The 18,946-nt window shown below is 42.7% G+C and overlaps 1 protein-coding gene across 1 annotated transcript in view; it reads left to right on the forward strand.

Moving 5' to 3' along the window:
* Positions 1 to 18,946, forward strand: part of kif22 (kinesin family member 22) — a 46,753-nt gene that overhangs the window by 19,873 nt on the left and 7,934 nt on the right. The window contains exons 8-11 of the mRNA XM_035745210.2: positions 1,336 to 1,435; positions 15,303 to 15,495; positions 16,296 to 16,387; positions 16,640 to 16,840. Of these exons, the coding sequence (XP_035601103.1) occupies positions 1,336 to 1,435; positions 15,303 to 15,495; positions 16,296 to 16,387; positions 16,640 to 16,840 (586 nt within the window). The remainder of the gene's footprint in view (positions 1 to 1,335; positions 1,436 to 15,302; positions 15,496 to 16,295; positions 16,388 to 16,639; positions 16,841 to 18,946) is intronic.

An 18,946-nucleotide genomic window follows, 5' to 3' on the forward strand; every position in this document is an offset into this window, starting at 1 on the left:
CACATTTCTCCTCAATTGTACAATATGGTTGACTCAGGGCCTAGCCAACTTGCAATCACTGAGGCAGCAAAGCATCCCCAAACCGTAATACCACCGCCTCCACGCTTTACGGTTAGTATGATGTTCTCTTCAAAAGGCCACGTTTCATTTTCTCGCCAAACATGTCATCTGGCATTGAGGCCAAACAACTCCACCTTTTGACTACATCGTTTCAGTAGTTCTGCTCGTAACCTAGGTGTTGTCTGGCAAATATCAGTCGTGTCTTGATATTATTTTTTGAGAGCAGAGACTTCTTCCTGGCCTCCCTTGTAGGCAAAGTTTGTGCAGTCTCTTTCTGACAGTTGACTCATTTGCTTTGACATTGATTAGTGGCAAGCGAGGTTTGTAGATCCCTTGATGTTACCCTGGGGTTCTTAGAGACTTCTATGATCATCTTTCGGTCAGCTCTTGGGCAGAATTTGGTGGGACGACCTGTCCTAGGTAGATTGCCAGTGGTCTGGAGTTTTCTCCGGTTGTAGATGATCAGACAGTGGAATGATGTACTTCGAACTGCTTGGAAATGGATTTTTCACCCCTCCCAGACTCATGGGCATCAATCTTTATTCTGAGCGCCTTGGATAGGTATTTTGGTCTTGGCATGATGTTAACCATATGGGTGTGTGGTAAGATCAAACCAGACCACGTTTCTGGTCTTTATGGAAGACTGGACCCTCCAAACTTAATCTGATTTTCTAATCATTTCCATATTTTAGCCATTTTATGTGATGGTAAAGGTAGGGGTGTACAAACTTTTTCCACATAAGGAAATTGCATTTTGGTTTATTTTAACTTTTTTGTTTTGTGATTTGTTAAATTGGGTCACCTTTTATCAATGAATGTGGTTGGAATTTAGCTCAACTATCCATGTGTCAAAATATGTAAAAAAAAATATAAAAAAATTATAATAAATAAATAAAATGATCTTTCTAGGCGGTGTACTTTCTGTAAATCTATCTATATATCCTCTCTGACTGCATCTTAACAGGTTTTGGCCTCAGTGCAGTAGGTCAGGATTTGGTAGCTAGTGCTGAAAGGAATTCTCTCCCTGTAACAAACACCACTGACTGCTGTGCCTGTTGGCGACGACCCTTATAGAAAGAGATCTGTCTTTTTATGCCTTTTGTGTATTACTGTACTCATAACAGTTCATTCTACTACTAGGCATGGGCTCTTTCTCTTTTTTTTTGTCTCCTTGCTGAGCAACTTTGGAAGCTCCCTCCTATCTGAGCGTAGTCACATTTCTCTTTGTCCCTTTCCCCTGCTTATCTCTCGCGCTCTCTCTCGTCTCTTTCTCAGCCCCACAGACCCATCTGTATTGAACCGGCTGATGGCTCTGGAGAAGCTGTTGATGGGCACCCCAGTAAAGGAAAGACTCAACATGCACAGAGAGATCCAGGTAAAGAGCATGCACCCTTAATCACAGGGTGTACACGCACACTCAGAATAGTGTACAAGCTGATTTCCTAGTTAATAAGACAGAACTGTCATGAGATACTGAATATTCGCATTCTCGCTAGCGATGGGTGCGGTTATTTTAATATCTGGACGGACGTTAGTATTGGGTCACTTGTGTGAGTGTTCACTTTGAGGGGGGGTATGCCTATTTTAACAATGTAAAAGCTTTGTCCGTGTTAAATTATCTGTGTGACATTGTTACATACAAGGACATACCATGCAGGGGTTGACTTTAAGTTGCTGATGGCCCGGTGCAGGTAAACTGAACAGTGGCGCAGATGGAATCTGCTTTGTATCTGCCTGAATAACCCCAAGCACAAATCAAAATACACAAAATTAATTAATTGGCCACAAAAATCAACATATGCCATCTGTCTCCGAACTTGAAATCCATTGAAAAGCTGTGGTTGAATATAAGAGGGTAGTCCATAAGCGCAGACGAAGGATATCAAGGATGTGGAAGGATTCTTCTGTAAGGAGGAATGATCCAAGATCCTTCCCAATATGTTCTCCAAATACATTTTTATTTTTGTACGGCTCCGTGCCATTATCCTCACAAAGTGAGGTATTGAAAATAGGGGTGTCAAAAATTGACACCTGCCTTTTTTAGGGGGGAAAAAGGTTCTTGTTAAACAAAATCTCTTTCTAAGCAATCGTTTTAGTATAAAATAATATTTCCCAAATTTTTGGAGCATACTATAGCTATGTATTTGAATTATTTTTGCTCTTTCTCAAGTGTGTCAATAATTTTGGACCCCATTGTATGTGTACCAACCGCATGCTGCAGTTTTGGAATAAGGCAAGAGCGTATTTATCAGAATCATTAGTCTACATTTTTCTTCAGCTGAAAATCAGTTCAACTCGAGGAAGTGTTTTTCAGTTTAGACACATAATAGCTGGAAACTTTTTTATTTTTTTATTTTCACCTTTATTTAACCAGGTAGGCTAGTTGAGAACAAGTTCTCATTTGCAACTGCGACCTGGCCAAGATAAAGCATAGCAGTGTGAACAGTCAACACAGAGTTACACATGGAGTAAACAATTAACAAGTCAATGACACAGTAGAAAAAAGGGGGGAGTCTATATACATTGTGTGCAAAAGGCATGAGGAGGTAGGCGAATAATACAATTTTGCAGATTAACACTGGAGTGATAAATGATCAGATGGTCATGAACAGGTATTGGTGTGCAAAAGAGCAGAAAAGTAAATAAATAAAAATTGTATGGGGATGAGGTAGGTGAAAATGGGTGGGCTATTTACCAATAGACTATGTACAGCTGCAGCGATCGGTTAGCTGCTCAGATAGCAGATGTTTGAAGTTGGTGAGGGAGATAAGTCTCCAACTTCAGCGATTTTTGCAATTCGTTCCAGTCACAGGCAGCAGAGAACTGGAACGAAAGGCGGCCAAATGAGGTGTTGGCTTTAGGGATGATCAGTGAGATACACCTGCTGGATCGCGTGCTACGGATGGGTGTTGCCATCGTGACCAGTGAACTGAGATAAGGCGGAGCTTTACCTAGCATGGACTTGTAGATGACCTGGAGCCAGTGGGTCTGGCGATGAATATGTAGCGAGGGCCAGCTGACTAGAGCATACAGGTCGCAGTGGTGGGTGGTATAAGGTGCTTTAGTGACAGAACGGATGGCACTGTGATAAACTGCATCCAGTTTGCTGAGTAGAGTGTTGGAAGCAATTTTGTAGATGACATCGCCGAAGTCGAGGATCAGTAGGATAGTCAGTTTTACTAGGGTAAGTTTGGCGGCGTGAGTGAAGGAGGCTTTGTTGCCGAATAGAAAGCCGACTCTAGATTTGATTTTCGATTGGAGATGTTTGATATGAGTCTGAAAGGAGAGTTTACAGTCTAGCCAGACGCCTTGGTACTTATAGATGTCCACATATTCAAGGTCGGAACCATCCAGGGTGGTGATGCTGGTCAGGCGTGCGGGTGCAGGCAGCGAACGGTTGAGAAGCATGCATTTGGTTTTACTAGCGTTTATGAGCAGTTGGAGGCCACGGAAGGAGTGTTGTATGGCATTGAAGCTCGTTTGGAGGTTAGATAGCACAGTGTCCAAGGACGGGACGGAAGTATATAGAATGGTGTTGTCTGCATAGAGGTGGATCAGGGAATCGCCCTCAGCAAGAGCAACATCATTGATGTATACAGAGAAAAGAGTCGGCCCGAGAATTGAACCCTGTGGCACCCCCATAGAGACTGCCAGAGGACCGGACAGCATGCCCTCCGATTTGACACACTGAACTCTGTCTGCAAAGTAATTGGTGAACCAGGCAGTCATCCGAAACCCGAGACTACTGAGTCTGCCGATAAGAATATGGTGATTGACAGAGTCGAAAGCCTTGGCAAGGTCGATGAAGACGGCTGCACAGTACTGTCTTTTATCGATGGTGGTTATGATATCGTTTAGTACCTTGAGCGTGGCTGAGGTGCACCCGTGACCGGCTCGGAAACCAGATTGCACAGCGGAGAAGGTACGGTGGGATTCGAGATGGTCAGTGACCGGTTTGTTGACTTGGCTTTCAAGACCTTAGATAGGCAGGGCAGGATGGATATAGGTCTGTAACAATTTGGGTCCAGGGTGTCTCCCCCTTTGAAGAGGGGGATGACTGCGGCAGCTTTCAATCCTTGGGGATCTCAGACGATATGAAAGAGAGGTTGAACAGGCTGGTAATAGGGGTTGCGACAATGGCGGCGGATAGTTTCAGAAATAGAGGGTCCAGATTGTCAAGCCCAGCTGATTTGTACGGGTCCAGGTTTTGCAGCTCTTTCAGAACATCTGCTCTCTGGATTTGGGTAAAGGAGAACCTGGAGAGGTTTGAGCGAGTAGCTGCGCGGGGGGCGGAGCTGTTGGCCGAGGTTGGAGTAGCCAGGCGGAAGGTATGGCCAGCCGTTGAGAAATGCTTGTTGAAGTTTTCGATAATCATGGATTTATCGGTGGTGACCGTGTTACCTAGCCTCAGTGCAGTGGGCAGCTGGGAGGAGGTGCTCTTGTTCTCCATGGACTTCACAGTGTCCCAGATCTTTTTGGAGTTGGAGCTACAGGATGCAAACTTCTGCCTGAAGAAGCTTGCCTTAGCTTTCCTGACTGACTGCATGTATTGGTTTATGACTTCCCTGAACAGTTGCATATCGCGGGGACTATTCGATGCTATTGCAGTCCGCCACAGGATGTTTTTGTGCTGGTTCGAGGGCAGTCAGGTCTGGAGTGAACCAAGGGCTATATCTGTTCTTAGTTCTGCATTTTTTGAACGGAGCATGCTTATCTAAAATGGTGAGGAAGTTACTTTTAAAGAATGACCAGGCATCCTCAACTGACGGGATGAGGTCAATGTCCTTCCAGGATACCCTGGCCAGGTTGATTAGAAAGGCCTGCTCACAGAAGTGTTTTAGGGAGCGTTTGACAGTGATGAGGGGTGGTCGTTTGACTGCGGCTCCGTAGCAGATACAGGTAATGAGGCAGTGATCGCTGAGATCCTGGTTGAAGACAGCGGAGGTGTATTTGGAGGGCCAGTTGGTCAGGATGATGTCTATGAGGGTGCCCTTGTTTACAGAGTTAGGGTTGTCCCTGATGGGTTCCTTGATGATTTGTGTGAGATTGAGGGCATCTAGCTTAGATTGTTGGACTGCTGGGGTGTTAAGCATATCCCAGTTTAGGTCACCTAACAGAACAAACTCTGAAGCTAGATGGGGGGCGATCAATTCACAAATGGTGTCCAGGGCACAGCTGGGAGCTGAGGGGGGTCGGTAAGCAGGCGGCAACAGTGAGAGACTTATTTCTGGAGAGAGTCATTTTCAAAATTAGTAGTTCGAACTGTTTGGGTATGGACCTGGAAAGTATGACATTACTTTGCAGTCTATCTCTGCAGTAGACTGCAACTCCTCCCCCTTTGGCAGTTCTATCTTGACGGAAGATGTTATAGTTGGGTATGGAAATCTCAGAATTTTTGGTGGCCTTCCTGAGCCAGGATTCAGACACGGCAAGGACATCAGGGTTAGCAGAGTGTGCTAAAGCAGTGAGTAAAACAAACTTAGGGAGGAGGCTTCTGATGTTGACATGCATGAAACCAAGGCTTTTTCGATCACAGAAGTCAACAAATGAGGGTGCCTGGGGACATGCAGGGCTTGGGTTTACCTCCACATCACCCGCGGAACAGAGGAGGAGTAGAATGAGGGTGCGGCTAAAGGCTATCAAAACTGGTCGCCTAGATCGTTGGGGACAGAGAATAAGAGGAGCAGGTTTCTGGGCATGGTAGAATATATTCAGGGCATAATGCGCAGACAGGGGTATGGTGGGGTGCGGGTACAGCGGAGGTAAGCCCAGGCACTGGGTGATGATGAGAGAGGTTGTATCTCTGGACATGCTGGTTGTAATGGGTGAGGTCACCGCATGTGTGGGAGGTGGGACAAATGAGGTATCAGGGGTATGAAGAGTGGATCTAGGGGCTCCATTGTAAACTAAAACAATGATAACTAACCTGAACAACAGTATACAAGGCATATTGACATTTGAGAGAGACATACAGCGAGGCATACAGTAATCACTGGTGTTGAATTGGGAGAGCTTGCTAAAACAGTAGGTGAGACAACAACCGCTAATCAGCTAGTTAATGTTTTAAATGACTATTGAAGCTGGAAATGACTGAGGAATATCTACATAGGCGTACAGAGGCCCATTATCGGTACACAGCGCTGTACGAGATCTTCAGTTTCTTGGCAATTTCTCGCATGGAATAGCCTTCATTTCTCAGAACAAGAATAGACTGACGAGTTGCAGCAGAAAGATCTTTGTTTCTGGCCATGTAAGCCTGTAATCAAACCCACAAATGCTGATGCCACAGATACTCAACTAGTCTAACGGAGGCCAGTTTTATTGCTTCTTTAATCAGGACAACAGTTTTCAGCTGTGCTAACATAATTGCAAAAGGGTTTTCTAAGGATCAATTAGACTTTTAAAATGATAAACTTGGATTAGCTAACACAACGTGCCATTGGAACACAGGAGTGATGGTTGCTGATAATGGGCCTCTGTACGCCTAAGTAGATATTCAATTTAAAAAACAGCTGCAATAGTTATTTACAACATTAATACTGTCTACACTATATTTTTTGATCAATTTGATGTTATTTTATGCTTTTCTTTCAAACACAAGGACATTTCTAAGTGACGAACTTCAGAACGGTAGTGTGTGTGTATTTGCTAAAATTTCAGTGTTTTTGTTTTGTTACGGGCTATTTTAGAATAAAGCTGTGACGTAATAAAATGTGGATAGATTTAAGAATTGAACAACCATTTTTTTTTATTAACTTTTGTTAGTCATACTGAACTTTAAAAGAAATTTAAGCTTCTGTATTGCCCTCATCTACAGCATACTACGATTTCAAATCCTTTCCAAATCAAATTATGTTGGTCACATACACATGGTTAGCGGATGTTATTGCGAGTGTTGCGAAATGCTTATGCTTCTAGATCTGACAGTGCAGCAGTACCTAACAGGTCAAATCTAACAATTCCACAACAAAACCTAATACACACAATCCAGTAAAGGGATGGGATAAGAATATATATAAGTATAAAATATATGGATGAGCAGTGACAGAGCAGCTAAGATGGAATAGATGGTGAAGGATACAGTATATACATAGATGAGTAATGCTAGATATGTAAACATTCTTAGTGATTAGTGTTCCATTAATTAAAGTGGCCAATGATATCAAGTCTGTAGGTAGGCAGCTCCCTCTCTGTGCTAGTGGTGGCTGTTTAACAATTTGATGGCCTTGAGAGAGCTGTTTAACAGTCCCCCTGTCCCAGCTTTGATGCACCTGTACTGACCTCACCTTCTGGATGTAAGCGGGGTGAACAGGCAGTGGCTTGTGGGGGGTCTTGTCCTTGATGATCTTTTTGTCCTTCCTGTGACATCGGGTGTTGTAGGTGTCCTAAGGGGCAGGTAGTTTGCCCCCGGTGATGCGTTGTGCAGACCACACCACCTTCTGGAGAGCGGCTACGGGCGGTGCAGTTGCCATACCAGGCAGTGATACTGCCCGACAGGATGCTCTCAATTGTGTACCTGTAAAAGTTAGTGGGGGTTTTTGCTGACAAGCCACATTTTTTTCAACCTCCTGAGGTTGAAGAGGCGCTGTTGCACCTTCATCACACTGTCTGTGCGTGGACCATTTCAGTTTGTTGGTGATATGTACACCGAGGAACTTAACTTTCCACCTTCTCCACTACTGTCCCGCTGATGTGGATAGGGGGGTGCTCCCTCTGCTGTTTCCTGAAGTCCACAATCATCTCCTTTGTTTTGTTGAAGTTGATTGCGAGGTTATTTTCCTGACACCACTCTCTGAGGGCCCTCAGCTCCTCCCTGTAGGCTGTCTCGTAGTTGGTAATAAAGCCTACCACTGTGGTGTCGTCTGCAAACGTGATGATTGAGTTTGAGGCTTGCATGGCCACACAGTCGTGGGTGAACAGGGAGTACAGGACGGGAGTGAGAACGCACCCTTGTGGTGCCCCAGTGCCCCAAGGATCAGCGGAGTGGAGGTGGTGTTGTTTCCTACCCTCACCACCTTGTGGTGGCCCGTCAGGAAGTCCAAGACCCAGTTGCACAGGGCAGGGCCGAGACCCGGGGTCTCAAGCTTAATGATGAGTTTGGAGGGTACTTTGGTGTTGCATGTTGAGCTGTAGTCAATGAACAGCATTCTTACATAGGTATTTCTCTTGTCCAGATGGGATAGGGCAGTGTGATGGCGATTGCATTGTCTCTGGACCTTTTGGGGTGGTACGCAAATTGATGTTGGTCTAGGGTGACGGGTAGGGTGGAGTTGATATGATCCTTGACTAGTCTCGCAAAGCACTTCATGATGACAGACGTGAGTGCTGCGGAGCGGAGCGATAGTCATTTAGTTGAGTTACCTTAGCCACCATTGCTTCTGTTCCCAAGAAAGCTATCTTGAAGCATGTGGGGACAGCAGACTGGGATAGGGATTGATTGAATATGTCCGTAAGGTATTCGTAGTCTCCCATGATTCAATGCTCTGCCTAGTTAGGCTGCAGGTATGTTGCTAGTCGGAACTAGGAAACTGACATTTTCAACTTGGTATTTGGTTGTAGTTATAAACGTGTTGAGTTTAACCAATTAGCAAGTCGGACATTTCTGAGTTTCCTACTTCTAACTTGCCCTTGAAAGCGGCTTTTGCTTAGCTAACTGGCTAGCAAGCCCATGTGAAGCTTAATCAAAATATGTTGCTTATGTCATAAGTTATGAGTGCATTTCACAATTATTTTGGGTTGTAAATATATTATGCTTGCATGAATGTCATGCTATATTTATATTCATGTAGTCATCAAATGCAATGGCATCTAAATAATTATTATAAATAATTATTGATTGTAACTAGCTAGGCTAACAATAAGTGTTACTGTATCTAGTTAGCATGCTACATCCAAAATGATAGTGTTTGCAACAATAACAGCCAAGTTTCATCTTTGCCACTGTCTTAAACAACAGTCCAAACAGCATGCATGCCTATTAGAAGAACACAACTTTGATTGAAATTTAAAGGAAAATTATTAAGGAATCCTGATCTCTCAGCCTGTATCTTTGGTGCTAATGTTAGTAATGATAGCTAGATAAGTAGCTAAACCTGCTGTATCTGAAAGTGTTTTTAATGTTAACCTCTTACAGCTCCCCCCTACTTTTTGCCAACATACGTTGGGGGTGTATATATTTACAAAATAACATGGGTAACTATTTACACACTTTCAATATTTGGAAGACCCTCAGTCCTCTATCAAATCAGCCCCAGCCTAAAACCCCAAACAGCAAGCAATGCAGGTGTAGAAGCACAGTGGCTAGGAGAAACTCCCTAGAAAGGCAAAAACCTAGGAAGAAACCGAGGAACCAGGCTATGAGGGGTGGCCAGTCCTCTTCTAGCTGTGCCGGGTGGAGATTACAGTGGTTGTAGAGGGTGCAACAGGACAGCACCTCAAGAGTAAAAATGAACAATTTAGGGTTCCGCAGGCAGAACAGTTGAAACTGGAACAGCGGCACGGCCAGGTGGACTGGGGACAGCAAGGAGTCATCATGCCAGGTAGTCCTGACGCATGGTCCTAGGGCTCAGGTCCTCCTAGAGAGAGAATTAGAGAGAGCATACTTAAATTCACACACACATACTTAAATTCTCCATTCGGAGTCAGTGTCACTGTAAAAAAATGTTCTGTTCGAATAGTTTCACATATGAGCCCTGTATCAACAGGTATAATAAACAGATATATATAGAGAGTTGAAGGTTGAATATATTATTATTACCTGCTAGATCTACTGTCTCTATTATATTACAACAGACCAGCTGTATCTACTGTCTCCATTTCACTTTGGCCATTGATGTGGTCCTGCCCTCTCCTCAACAGCCTCAAATAGGCTATTTCATGTGGGGTGGGGCAGCAGACCCACACATCTCACATTTCATGACATTACATGTTTATATATTGCTTCTAAAATAAATAAATAAATCACAATATTTTATATTATTAATTTCAAACAAGGGCATTAGCATGATAAGAACTTACCAGTCCAAAACGATGTCCTCTCCCGTTCAAAAAATATTCCTCCACAATTGGTAAATAAAGCGTCCTACAACAATCTCTCTCACCTTCCCAATCAATTTATTCTAAAATTGTGTGTACATCTCTATATCTAGACTGAGATTTAGCTTTCCCTGACTTAGTCGCCATAATGATTGATATAAACAGCTGAATCTGCACATTCACCAAACAATGCAGTGCGTAATATGGGTTTCTCCTTCCGGATTGAAACGCCAATAGCGAATGACTCACTTTACGCTGGAGCTTACTACATGGGTTGGTCTTGCAACACATAAACATGGCGTATTGCCGTTTAGCTCAGCTCATTGGCTATCTACCCAGCTCGATTTCAAGACGGTCATTGGATTAAGACAGTCAATCAATCGAAACAGCGGGCAAATCATTGGTGCACAATGATGTCATGACTTGTCTTCAAATCGGTTTCTTTGTCAGTACGTCCCGCGAAATGGCCCATCAGGTTTGATTGTGTTCCAAACAAACCAGTTGATTGCAGTGAAACCAAACATGACTGGAAAAGTCATGTTCTGTGTGGGTTATTTACCTGGAATGTGTCGTCAAATGGAATGAGACTTGAGTTCACGACACAAGCGGTTCACAAAATGTTTCGTGTTAGGCTATAAAATCGATTTTATCAAACAAAAGATCATTCATTGTGTAACAATGAGCATTGGAATTGCAGACGAAGATCGTCAAAGGTAAACGATTTATTTTAATGCAGTTTGTTTTACTCCTATGCTGGTTAAAAAAATGTTTTTATGGGGCTCTATGCTCAGATAATCGCATCGTATTCTTTCGCAGTAAATCCTTTTTTAAATCTGACAACGTAGTTGGATTAGCAAGATTCTAGGCTTTCAATACATGTGAGACACTTGTATTTTCATGAATGTTTAATATGACTATTTATGTAGCGATCACCGTATGTTGTGGAATTTCAGCCCGCTAGCGGGTTCCGTGCGCAGAGGTTAACAGACAAATCAAGCCTCGGCGACTGTCAAAGCAACCATCCAACAACACCTGAGGCCTATTGAAACTAATAAAAAGTGTCAAGATTACAAGTAATTCAAAAATAAAATATAGCCTATTTGGAAAGGGTACAATGGTTGCCAGAGCTGCAACTTCGGTCGTTGATGGGGTCATGTCTAGATCAAATCAAATGATATTTGTCACATGCGCCGAATACATCCGTACCGTGAAATGCTTAGTTACAAGCCCTTAACCAACAATGCAGTTAAAGAAATAAAGTTAATTAAATATTTACTAAATCAAATAAAAGTAACACATGTACATAACAATAATGAGGCTATATACAGGGGGTACCATGTCAATGTGTGTGGGTACAGGTTAGTCGAGGTAATTTGTACATGTAAATAGGGGTAAAGTGACTATGCATAGATAATAAACAGTGGCAGTGTAAAAGCACAGGGGGGGAGGGGTAATATAAATAGTCAGTGGGCATTTGATTCGTTGTTCAGCAGTCTATTGGCATAGGGGTATAAGCTGTCAAGGAGCCAGTTTTGAAAATCAGCGTGGCAGATGTGTTGTTGCCTACCCTTACCACCTGGGGGCGGCCTGTCAGGAAGTCCAGGATCCAGTTGCAGAGGGAGGTGTTTAGTCCCAGGGTCCTTTGCTTAGTGATGAGCTTTGTGGGCCCTATGGTGTTGAACGCTGAGCTGTAGTCAATGAACAGCATTCTCACATAAGTGTTCCTTTTGTCCATGTGGGGAGCGATTGAGATTGTCATCTATGTATCTGTTGAGGCGGTATGCGTATTGGAGTGGGTCTAGGGTTTCAGGCATGATGGTGTTGACGTGAGCCATGACCAGCCTTTCAAAGTACTTCATGGCTACCGACATAGGGGACAGGGACTATGGTGGTCTGTTTGAAACATGTTGGTGTTAGACTCGGCCAGGAAGAGGTTGAAAATGTCACATTCCAGGGCATGCTTTGAGAACAGGTCCTGGTAATCCTTCTGGCCTTGCGGCTGTGTGAATGTTGACTGTGTTTCAAGGATATGGCACATATGGCTGGCAACGGATCCATGGTCTGTAACCGATTCTTGATTGAGGTTCATTGTTGCAACACTTCGTCGAATTGTACCGAAAGTCACTTTACTTCCAATATACAAAATCTGCAAATATGTTGCACACATCCTGACCCATATTCATGTATGTTTTGCCGCAGGAGGTGAAAAAGAATGCTTCTGTGTCCTGCACTCCCCGAAGCTATAATTAGTTTTGTGACTTGAAACACAGAGCTGAACACCCCCACTTTCCTGGGTTACTTCCAGAAAATCCCTCTCACTAAACATCGTCACTGGGGCTCGACTAGGTGCCATTAAATGCGGCCAACCTGCTTGTCATGAGAGCCGCAAACCTCCGTCTGTCATGGCAGGTTGCTCGGACCTCCAGTCTGCTGAGAACCGAAGGAATAGCTTGAGCACTTAGCTGGACAAACCGCCTTAACTCTGCAGCACTGAGCATGTCACGTAGAGTAGGCCAGAAGGCTAAACTGGATAACCTAACCTCTATCAAAATAAAAAGATGGCGGAGCCGCAAAAGTTCTTCTGTGCAAAGGTGTTTATTTACAAGTGATTCCGGAACAAAAAAAACAACAGTACAGCCATCAACGTCTACCTTATGGGACAGCTTAAAAACAATGCCGCCCCATCCACAGCTCAATCCAAAAAAAACTCCCCGTGACTGAAAGAGAGGCTCCTTTTGTAGGGCTAGCCCCTCCCCTCAGAACAATTAACCCTGGTTAATTAATCAATTAACAATACAAACCTACATTTTCCATGAACTAAACATACTAAAGGATATACATTGCAACACGGTTTTTAACAATATCACAACATAACATTTACAACATTACATCACTACTGACAATATCTTTCAATATGCCCATATGCATTAATGAGCCATTTGGGACAGGCACTATAAAGCCAACCCAATTCCCTTAGCTCGGGTCCTTTTCCAGCATACCCGGAAGCTACAGAGATTGAGAGAGAGGAACAGAACAAACAAACAATACGCTCATCCACAACATTGATAAGTATAATAATTATTGTATCTCTCAAATATGAACATTGACAAGTGTGAAATGCATGCACCAAGACAGAAGTTAATTTGTGTGTCGACCCACATTGTTAACTTATCTTATAATGGCGCAGGGAGGAGTGATGAATATGTGTGTGCGTTAAAGAACCAAATGCTGCCCGCGGCCAGTGACGGACTTCTACGTCACAGAGCACCTCATCTACTAAGTCCACACATCTCAGAAATGTTCTCCGGGCACCTGGTATTATTTTTGGGTTACCAGGTCCAGATTTTCAAAACGGTTTTAAATGCATTTAACGGGGTTCCATATCTCCATGCCCGCTATGGGAGCACCCTACTACGGCCCTTTATCAATGGGAGCCGGCATTAGTGATTTATGGAAGGTTTGAAAAAATGTTCAGAAAAATGACTAAGTATAGACATTGACCTATTTTAAAGGTCTTGATCACATTGACTATGGAGAGTGTCATCACACAGTCGTGCGGAACAGCTGGTGCTCTCCTGCATTCTTACGGCTTGCTTGCCTCGAAGGAAGCAATACAAGCATTTTAGCTCGCCTGGTAGGCTTGCGGCTGGGTTTCCCTTTGTAGTTCATAATAATTTTCAAACCCTGCCACATCCGACGAGCGTCAGAGCCGGTGTAGTAGGATTCAATCTTGGTCCTGTATTGACGCGTTGCCTGTTTGATGGTTCGACTGAGGGCATAGTGGTATTTCTTATAATTGGCCAGTTAACTGTCCTGCTCCTTGAAAGGGGCAGCTCTTGCCTTAAGCTGTGGACAAACATTGTGGACAAACAACAATGATGTTGATCCATCCTCAGCTTTCTCCTATCACAGCCATTAAACTCTGTAACTGATTTACTCCCCATTGGCCTCATGGGGAAATTCCTTAGCTGTTTCCGTCCTCTCCGGCAACTGAGTTAGGAAGGAAGCCTGTATCTTTGTAGTGGCTGGGTGTATTGATACATCATCCAAAGTGTGATTTAAATAACTTCACCACGCTCAAAGGGATATTCAGTGTCTTTTTTTTTTTACCCATCTACCAAAAATGTGCTGCTCTTTGGGAGGCATTGGAAAACCTCCCTTGTCTTTGGTTCAATTCACTGCTCGACTGAGGGACCTTACAGATAATTGTATGTGTGGGGTACAGACATCTTAATTAAACACTATATATTGCACACACTGTGTCCATGCAAATTTTTATGTGACTTGTTAATCAGACGTTTACTCCTGAACTTATTTAGGCTTGCCATAACAAAGGGGTTGAATACTTAGACATTTAATTTTGAATCAATTTGTAAAAATTCCCAAAACATAATTCCACTTTGACATTATGATGTCTTGTGTGTAGGCTAGTGACACAATCTCAATATAATCCATTTAAAATTCAGGCTGTAACACAACAGAATTTGTAAAAAGTCAAGGGGTGTGACTACTTTCTGAAGGCACTGTATCTAAATACAGAGAGCATACTCCATTTGTCTCTCTGGGCCGGTTGGTGAAGGCCACAGCCCCGGGAAGAAACTTTTTTTTTTTTTCAGGTGGCAGGAGATTTCGGTCGTGAGTGACCTGAAACGCCTGCCAGAGGCAAATTTTTGGAGGGGGGGTGACACTATATACACACACTACATTGACACAAAACCCACATACCGACACAACAAACACTCACACTTTTACATGCATCATATGCTGCTGCTACTCTGTTCTTTATTTTACTCTTAGTATTATCTATCCTGATGCCTAGTCACTACCCTGCCTTCATGTACATATCTACCTCAAATGCTTCAAATTCTTATAATATTCAATAAATATAGTACCAACCCTATCTGTTTTGGACCAAATGTTTTTTAAACAATAGTTAGACATGAGGAATTCAAAGGAATGGTCAAAAGCCACGTCCAAAAGTGTCATGATATTCAAATGGTGAAATAATTTCAAATGCTCATCCCTAATTCTAAATACTGAATCACCTTTAAAGAGTAAATAGGAAGATTAGCCGGCTGGACTAAATCTGGCACATTTACAGAAATGTTGATTTAATGTGCTTTGTCCCACAATCAGAGGTTCTATTAGTTCTCATTTGTAATTCTATGGCTACAAAACTCTTCACTGATGAATTGCTGTCTGTGCAGGAGTTGAAAGAGAAGCAGAGGGAGTTTGAGAGCAAAGCCAAAGTGACAGGAAATGGTGCCACTCGCAACAGCTCGGACAATGGGTCATCGGGAGACTCGCCCCTCTTCAGGACGTATCTACCCCCACTACACAGAAAACAGTCCGTGGCAGCCAAACCCAAAAAACAGCAGGCTGTTGTGTCGCCCCTACAAGGTCAGTGAGCCCACCCACCCACTAATCCAGAGTGTTTACCCCAGGAACCTCTCTAACACATCTGGGTCGTGTTCATAACGGCACGCAATGGAAAACAGCTTAAAATGTTTCTCAATGGAACCTGAGAAATAGCATCTCATTAATTTCAGGTAGTCCCTCCCTATTTTAGTCAGTTTTCTTCTGTTTTAGTGCCTAATGAACATGACCCTGCCAATTTTAAAGGTATGTTTTATATATTATATTTATGATTGGCTTAAATTCATTTTACCTTAATCTTTTTCTGCCCATAGTGATAATATACCATAATGCATTAGTTACTCCAGGCACCACTGGCTAATGGTTAGCATCCCCATTCAAAAAAGAAAACTGGTTTTCAAAATGCACTGTCTGCATTTCATGCCAAAACATCGCCTCAAAGTAACTTCAAACAAAGTTTTGTAGAGATTCTTTTTGTGGATGCCGTCACTACTGGTATGTCGACAACTCAAGACACATTTCACCCAATCCTATAAAAAATCTGAACTATCCCTTTAATTGTCAACATTTGACATTGTTTTGCGCAATGTCTTGTAAAACAGTAAGGCTATTGATTAGATCTGGAACTTGATATGACCATGCAGTCTGCCTATTAATCTGCCCAAACCAATCAAATAATGATGACTAATACAATCTGTAGCGACTTCAGCACCGTAGTCTAATTTGCTGCTCTGTAAATAGCCAGGGTCTATGCTTTTCCTGTATGTAGTATTGCAAGGAATCTATGTTTGTGTGTGTGTGTGTGACATCTCTTTTTCCCTAAGTGTCCCAGCTACAACCTCTCCAGCAGTGTCCGGTGGTCAAAAGGCCAACTGTCTGCCTCATGAAGAAACAGAAGAATCTGGAGCAGAGTGAGGTCAGCAACTGCATTGTTGTTTGACGATGTAAAATGAAACTGGCTTCATTACAATAACCCCACTAACCTACCACTTAGCATGCACACCCAATACATTGATTGATGCTAAGTGGTAATTCTAGTGTGGCTATTGGAACAAATCCACATAACATGCAATATTAAACAGCTGTTCTGAACCCTTTGTCCCGTGTTGGTGTGCACTGTAGTATGCAGGCAAAAATAAGAAAATCGTCCACCTTCTCTCGCTCTCAGGTCCAGGAGGGAAAAGAGAATGTGAAGGACACCGGCTGGGAGTCTCATTTGGACAAGTCAGTGCTGGACCAGTCCCGGCACAAGATCCTGCAGGTGCTCAACTTTGGGTCCCTCAAAGACCTGAAGGGCCTGCAGCAGATTGGGGACAAGAAGGCCAAGCTCATTCTGGGCTGGAGGGAGATTCAAGGCTCCTTCACTCAGGTCTGTGTTGTTTGGGCCATATTAAGTTTCAGCGTTTACAGCTAGCCCATTTCTTAAAAAAAAAAAATTATGATGATAGTGGGGGGGAAACGGATGGAGCTTTCGCTCTTGAAGTAAAACAAATACTTTGAGACTAATGTTTCAGCCATCTTGTCATCTAAGCCTTCATCAGAATGATAACGAGGCATTTTATTTGAAGGGCCGTCCTTTCATGCCACCCGGTTACACTGTAAAAAGTAAGAACATCAAATACCAGTGGCAGCACAGCATCACAGACTGTTCAAGCACAACATAAACATAAAATCAAATGTATGTATACAGCCCTTCGTACATCAGCTGATATCTCAAAGTGCTATACAGAAACCCAGCCTAAAACCCCAAACGGCAAGCAATGCAGGTGTAGAAGCACGGTGGAAACTCCCTAGAAAGGCCAAAACCTAGGAAGAAACCTAGAGAGGAACCAGGCTAGACAATAGTTACAAGGGGCATTGTATGCGAGTCCTAGGTTTTTATATACGTTTAAGTGTACTGGAACATAAAATGACAGACGGCAACCAAAGGGGTTTTGAGAATGTCGTGCTTACTTGCTGTCAGAAGCTGTTTGTTTTACCTGATTTTACAATGTTGTGTTGCCCCTAGCATTGTATCATCTTTTGGGTGTACACACAGGTTTTTGATTATCCTTTGGTTACTGTCACTAGGCTTGGGCAGTATACCGTGTACCGGGGTATTTGGAAAAAAACTACGGGATAGTTTTTCATTACCGTCAAACTATTTCTTTTAAGTTTTTCAATAAATTTGAATATTTGTAGATCCTTTTAAGTTAATACCTGCAGTCAACTTGTGCAATCCCTTAGGTGATAAAGCAGATTATTTTATTTCATCTGTCACATAATTTAACATGATGAAGCATACCATACATAGTTCCCCAGAATATTTGTGCGAGTCACATGTTTGATTGTAAATTGCACAACGGGAGAAAGCGGGAGCTGGCGAGTCTATTGCGTTTTATATCTACTGGTGAGTCTCTGTGTGCTGCGCACATGAGGTGAAGTTACACTTGTATGCAATTCGCTACAAACATTTTTCCATCATATCTTAGAATGGCTTTCTGCCAGAAGTCAAAGACCTCTGATTAGTTATCTTTTATCCTGTGCTTCGTATTAGCTTTTTTCCTCCTCCGTTCTTGTCCCCCTCTGCTCCGTGTACACATGCTGCTCTTCCTTCAGAAAAGCATGCATTACAACTTTGTTAATTTGCACAATTTCTCTTGTTCACTTTTGTTTGTAAATATCCACACTCACAGAAAATACCATTTGGTAGCTACTAGCTATGCTTTTATAACTTTGTGCTGGATTTGCCTGTTTTTGCAATTAGTTGATTCGTTTTTGCTCGTTAGCATTTAGCTAACAGCGTCTATGTCCTTTCGCTATTATTTTGTTAGCATTCTGGTAATGGGTCTTTCTATTAACTTGGGTACCGGTGAGGATTTCCTACACTGGACAACTTGTTACAGCTGTTGATAAGTCATTGGTAATAATATGCACGTTTTTTCATGTCAATACATTAACATATAAAGTGCATCATAGCTATATTTAATAAAATTGCAGAGTTGAAAAAGTCAAGTTGGCTGAATACTTTCCAAATGCACTCTGTGTGTGTGTGGTACCAGTCAAAAGTATGGACACTTACTCATTTCAGGGTTTTTCTTTATTTTAATACATTGTAGAATAATAGTTGAGACATTAAAACTATGATGGTATCTTGCATGTTAACATTAGAAGCCTCCTCCCTAAGTTTGTTTTATTCAATGCTTTAGCACACTCCGTCAAACCTGATGTCCTAGCTGTGTCTGAATCAAAGCTTAGGAAGGCCACCAACAATTCTGACATTTCCATCCACAACTACAACATTTTCCCCCAAGATAGAACTTCCAAAGGGGGTGGAGTTAGCCTGCAGAGTTCTGTCATGCTATCCAGATCTGTGCCCAAACAGTTCGAGCTTCTACTTTTAAAAATCCACCTTTCCAGAAATAAGTCTCACTGTTGTCGCCGTTCAACAATCTAAGCTAGATGCCCTCAATCTCACACAATTGATCATGGAACC

The sequence above is a fragment of the Oncorhynchus keta genome, chromosome 3 (genome assembly GCF_023373465.1).
Source record: "Oncorhynchus keta strain PuntledgeMale-10-30-2019 chromosome 3, Oket_V2, whole genome shotgun sequence".
Taxonomy (NCBI): Eukaryota; Metazoa; Chordata; class Actinopteri; order Salmoniformes; family Salmonidae; genus Oncorhynchus; species Oncorhynchus keta.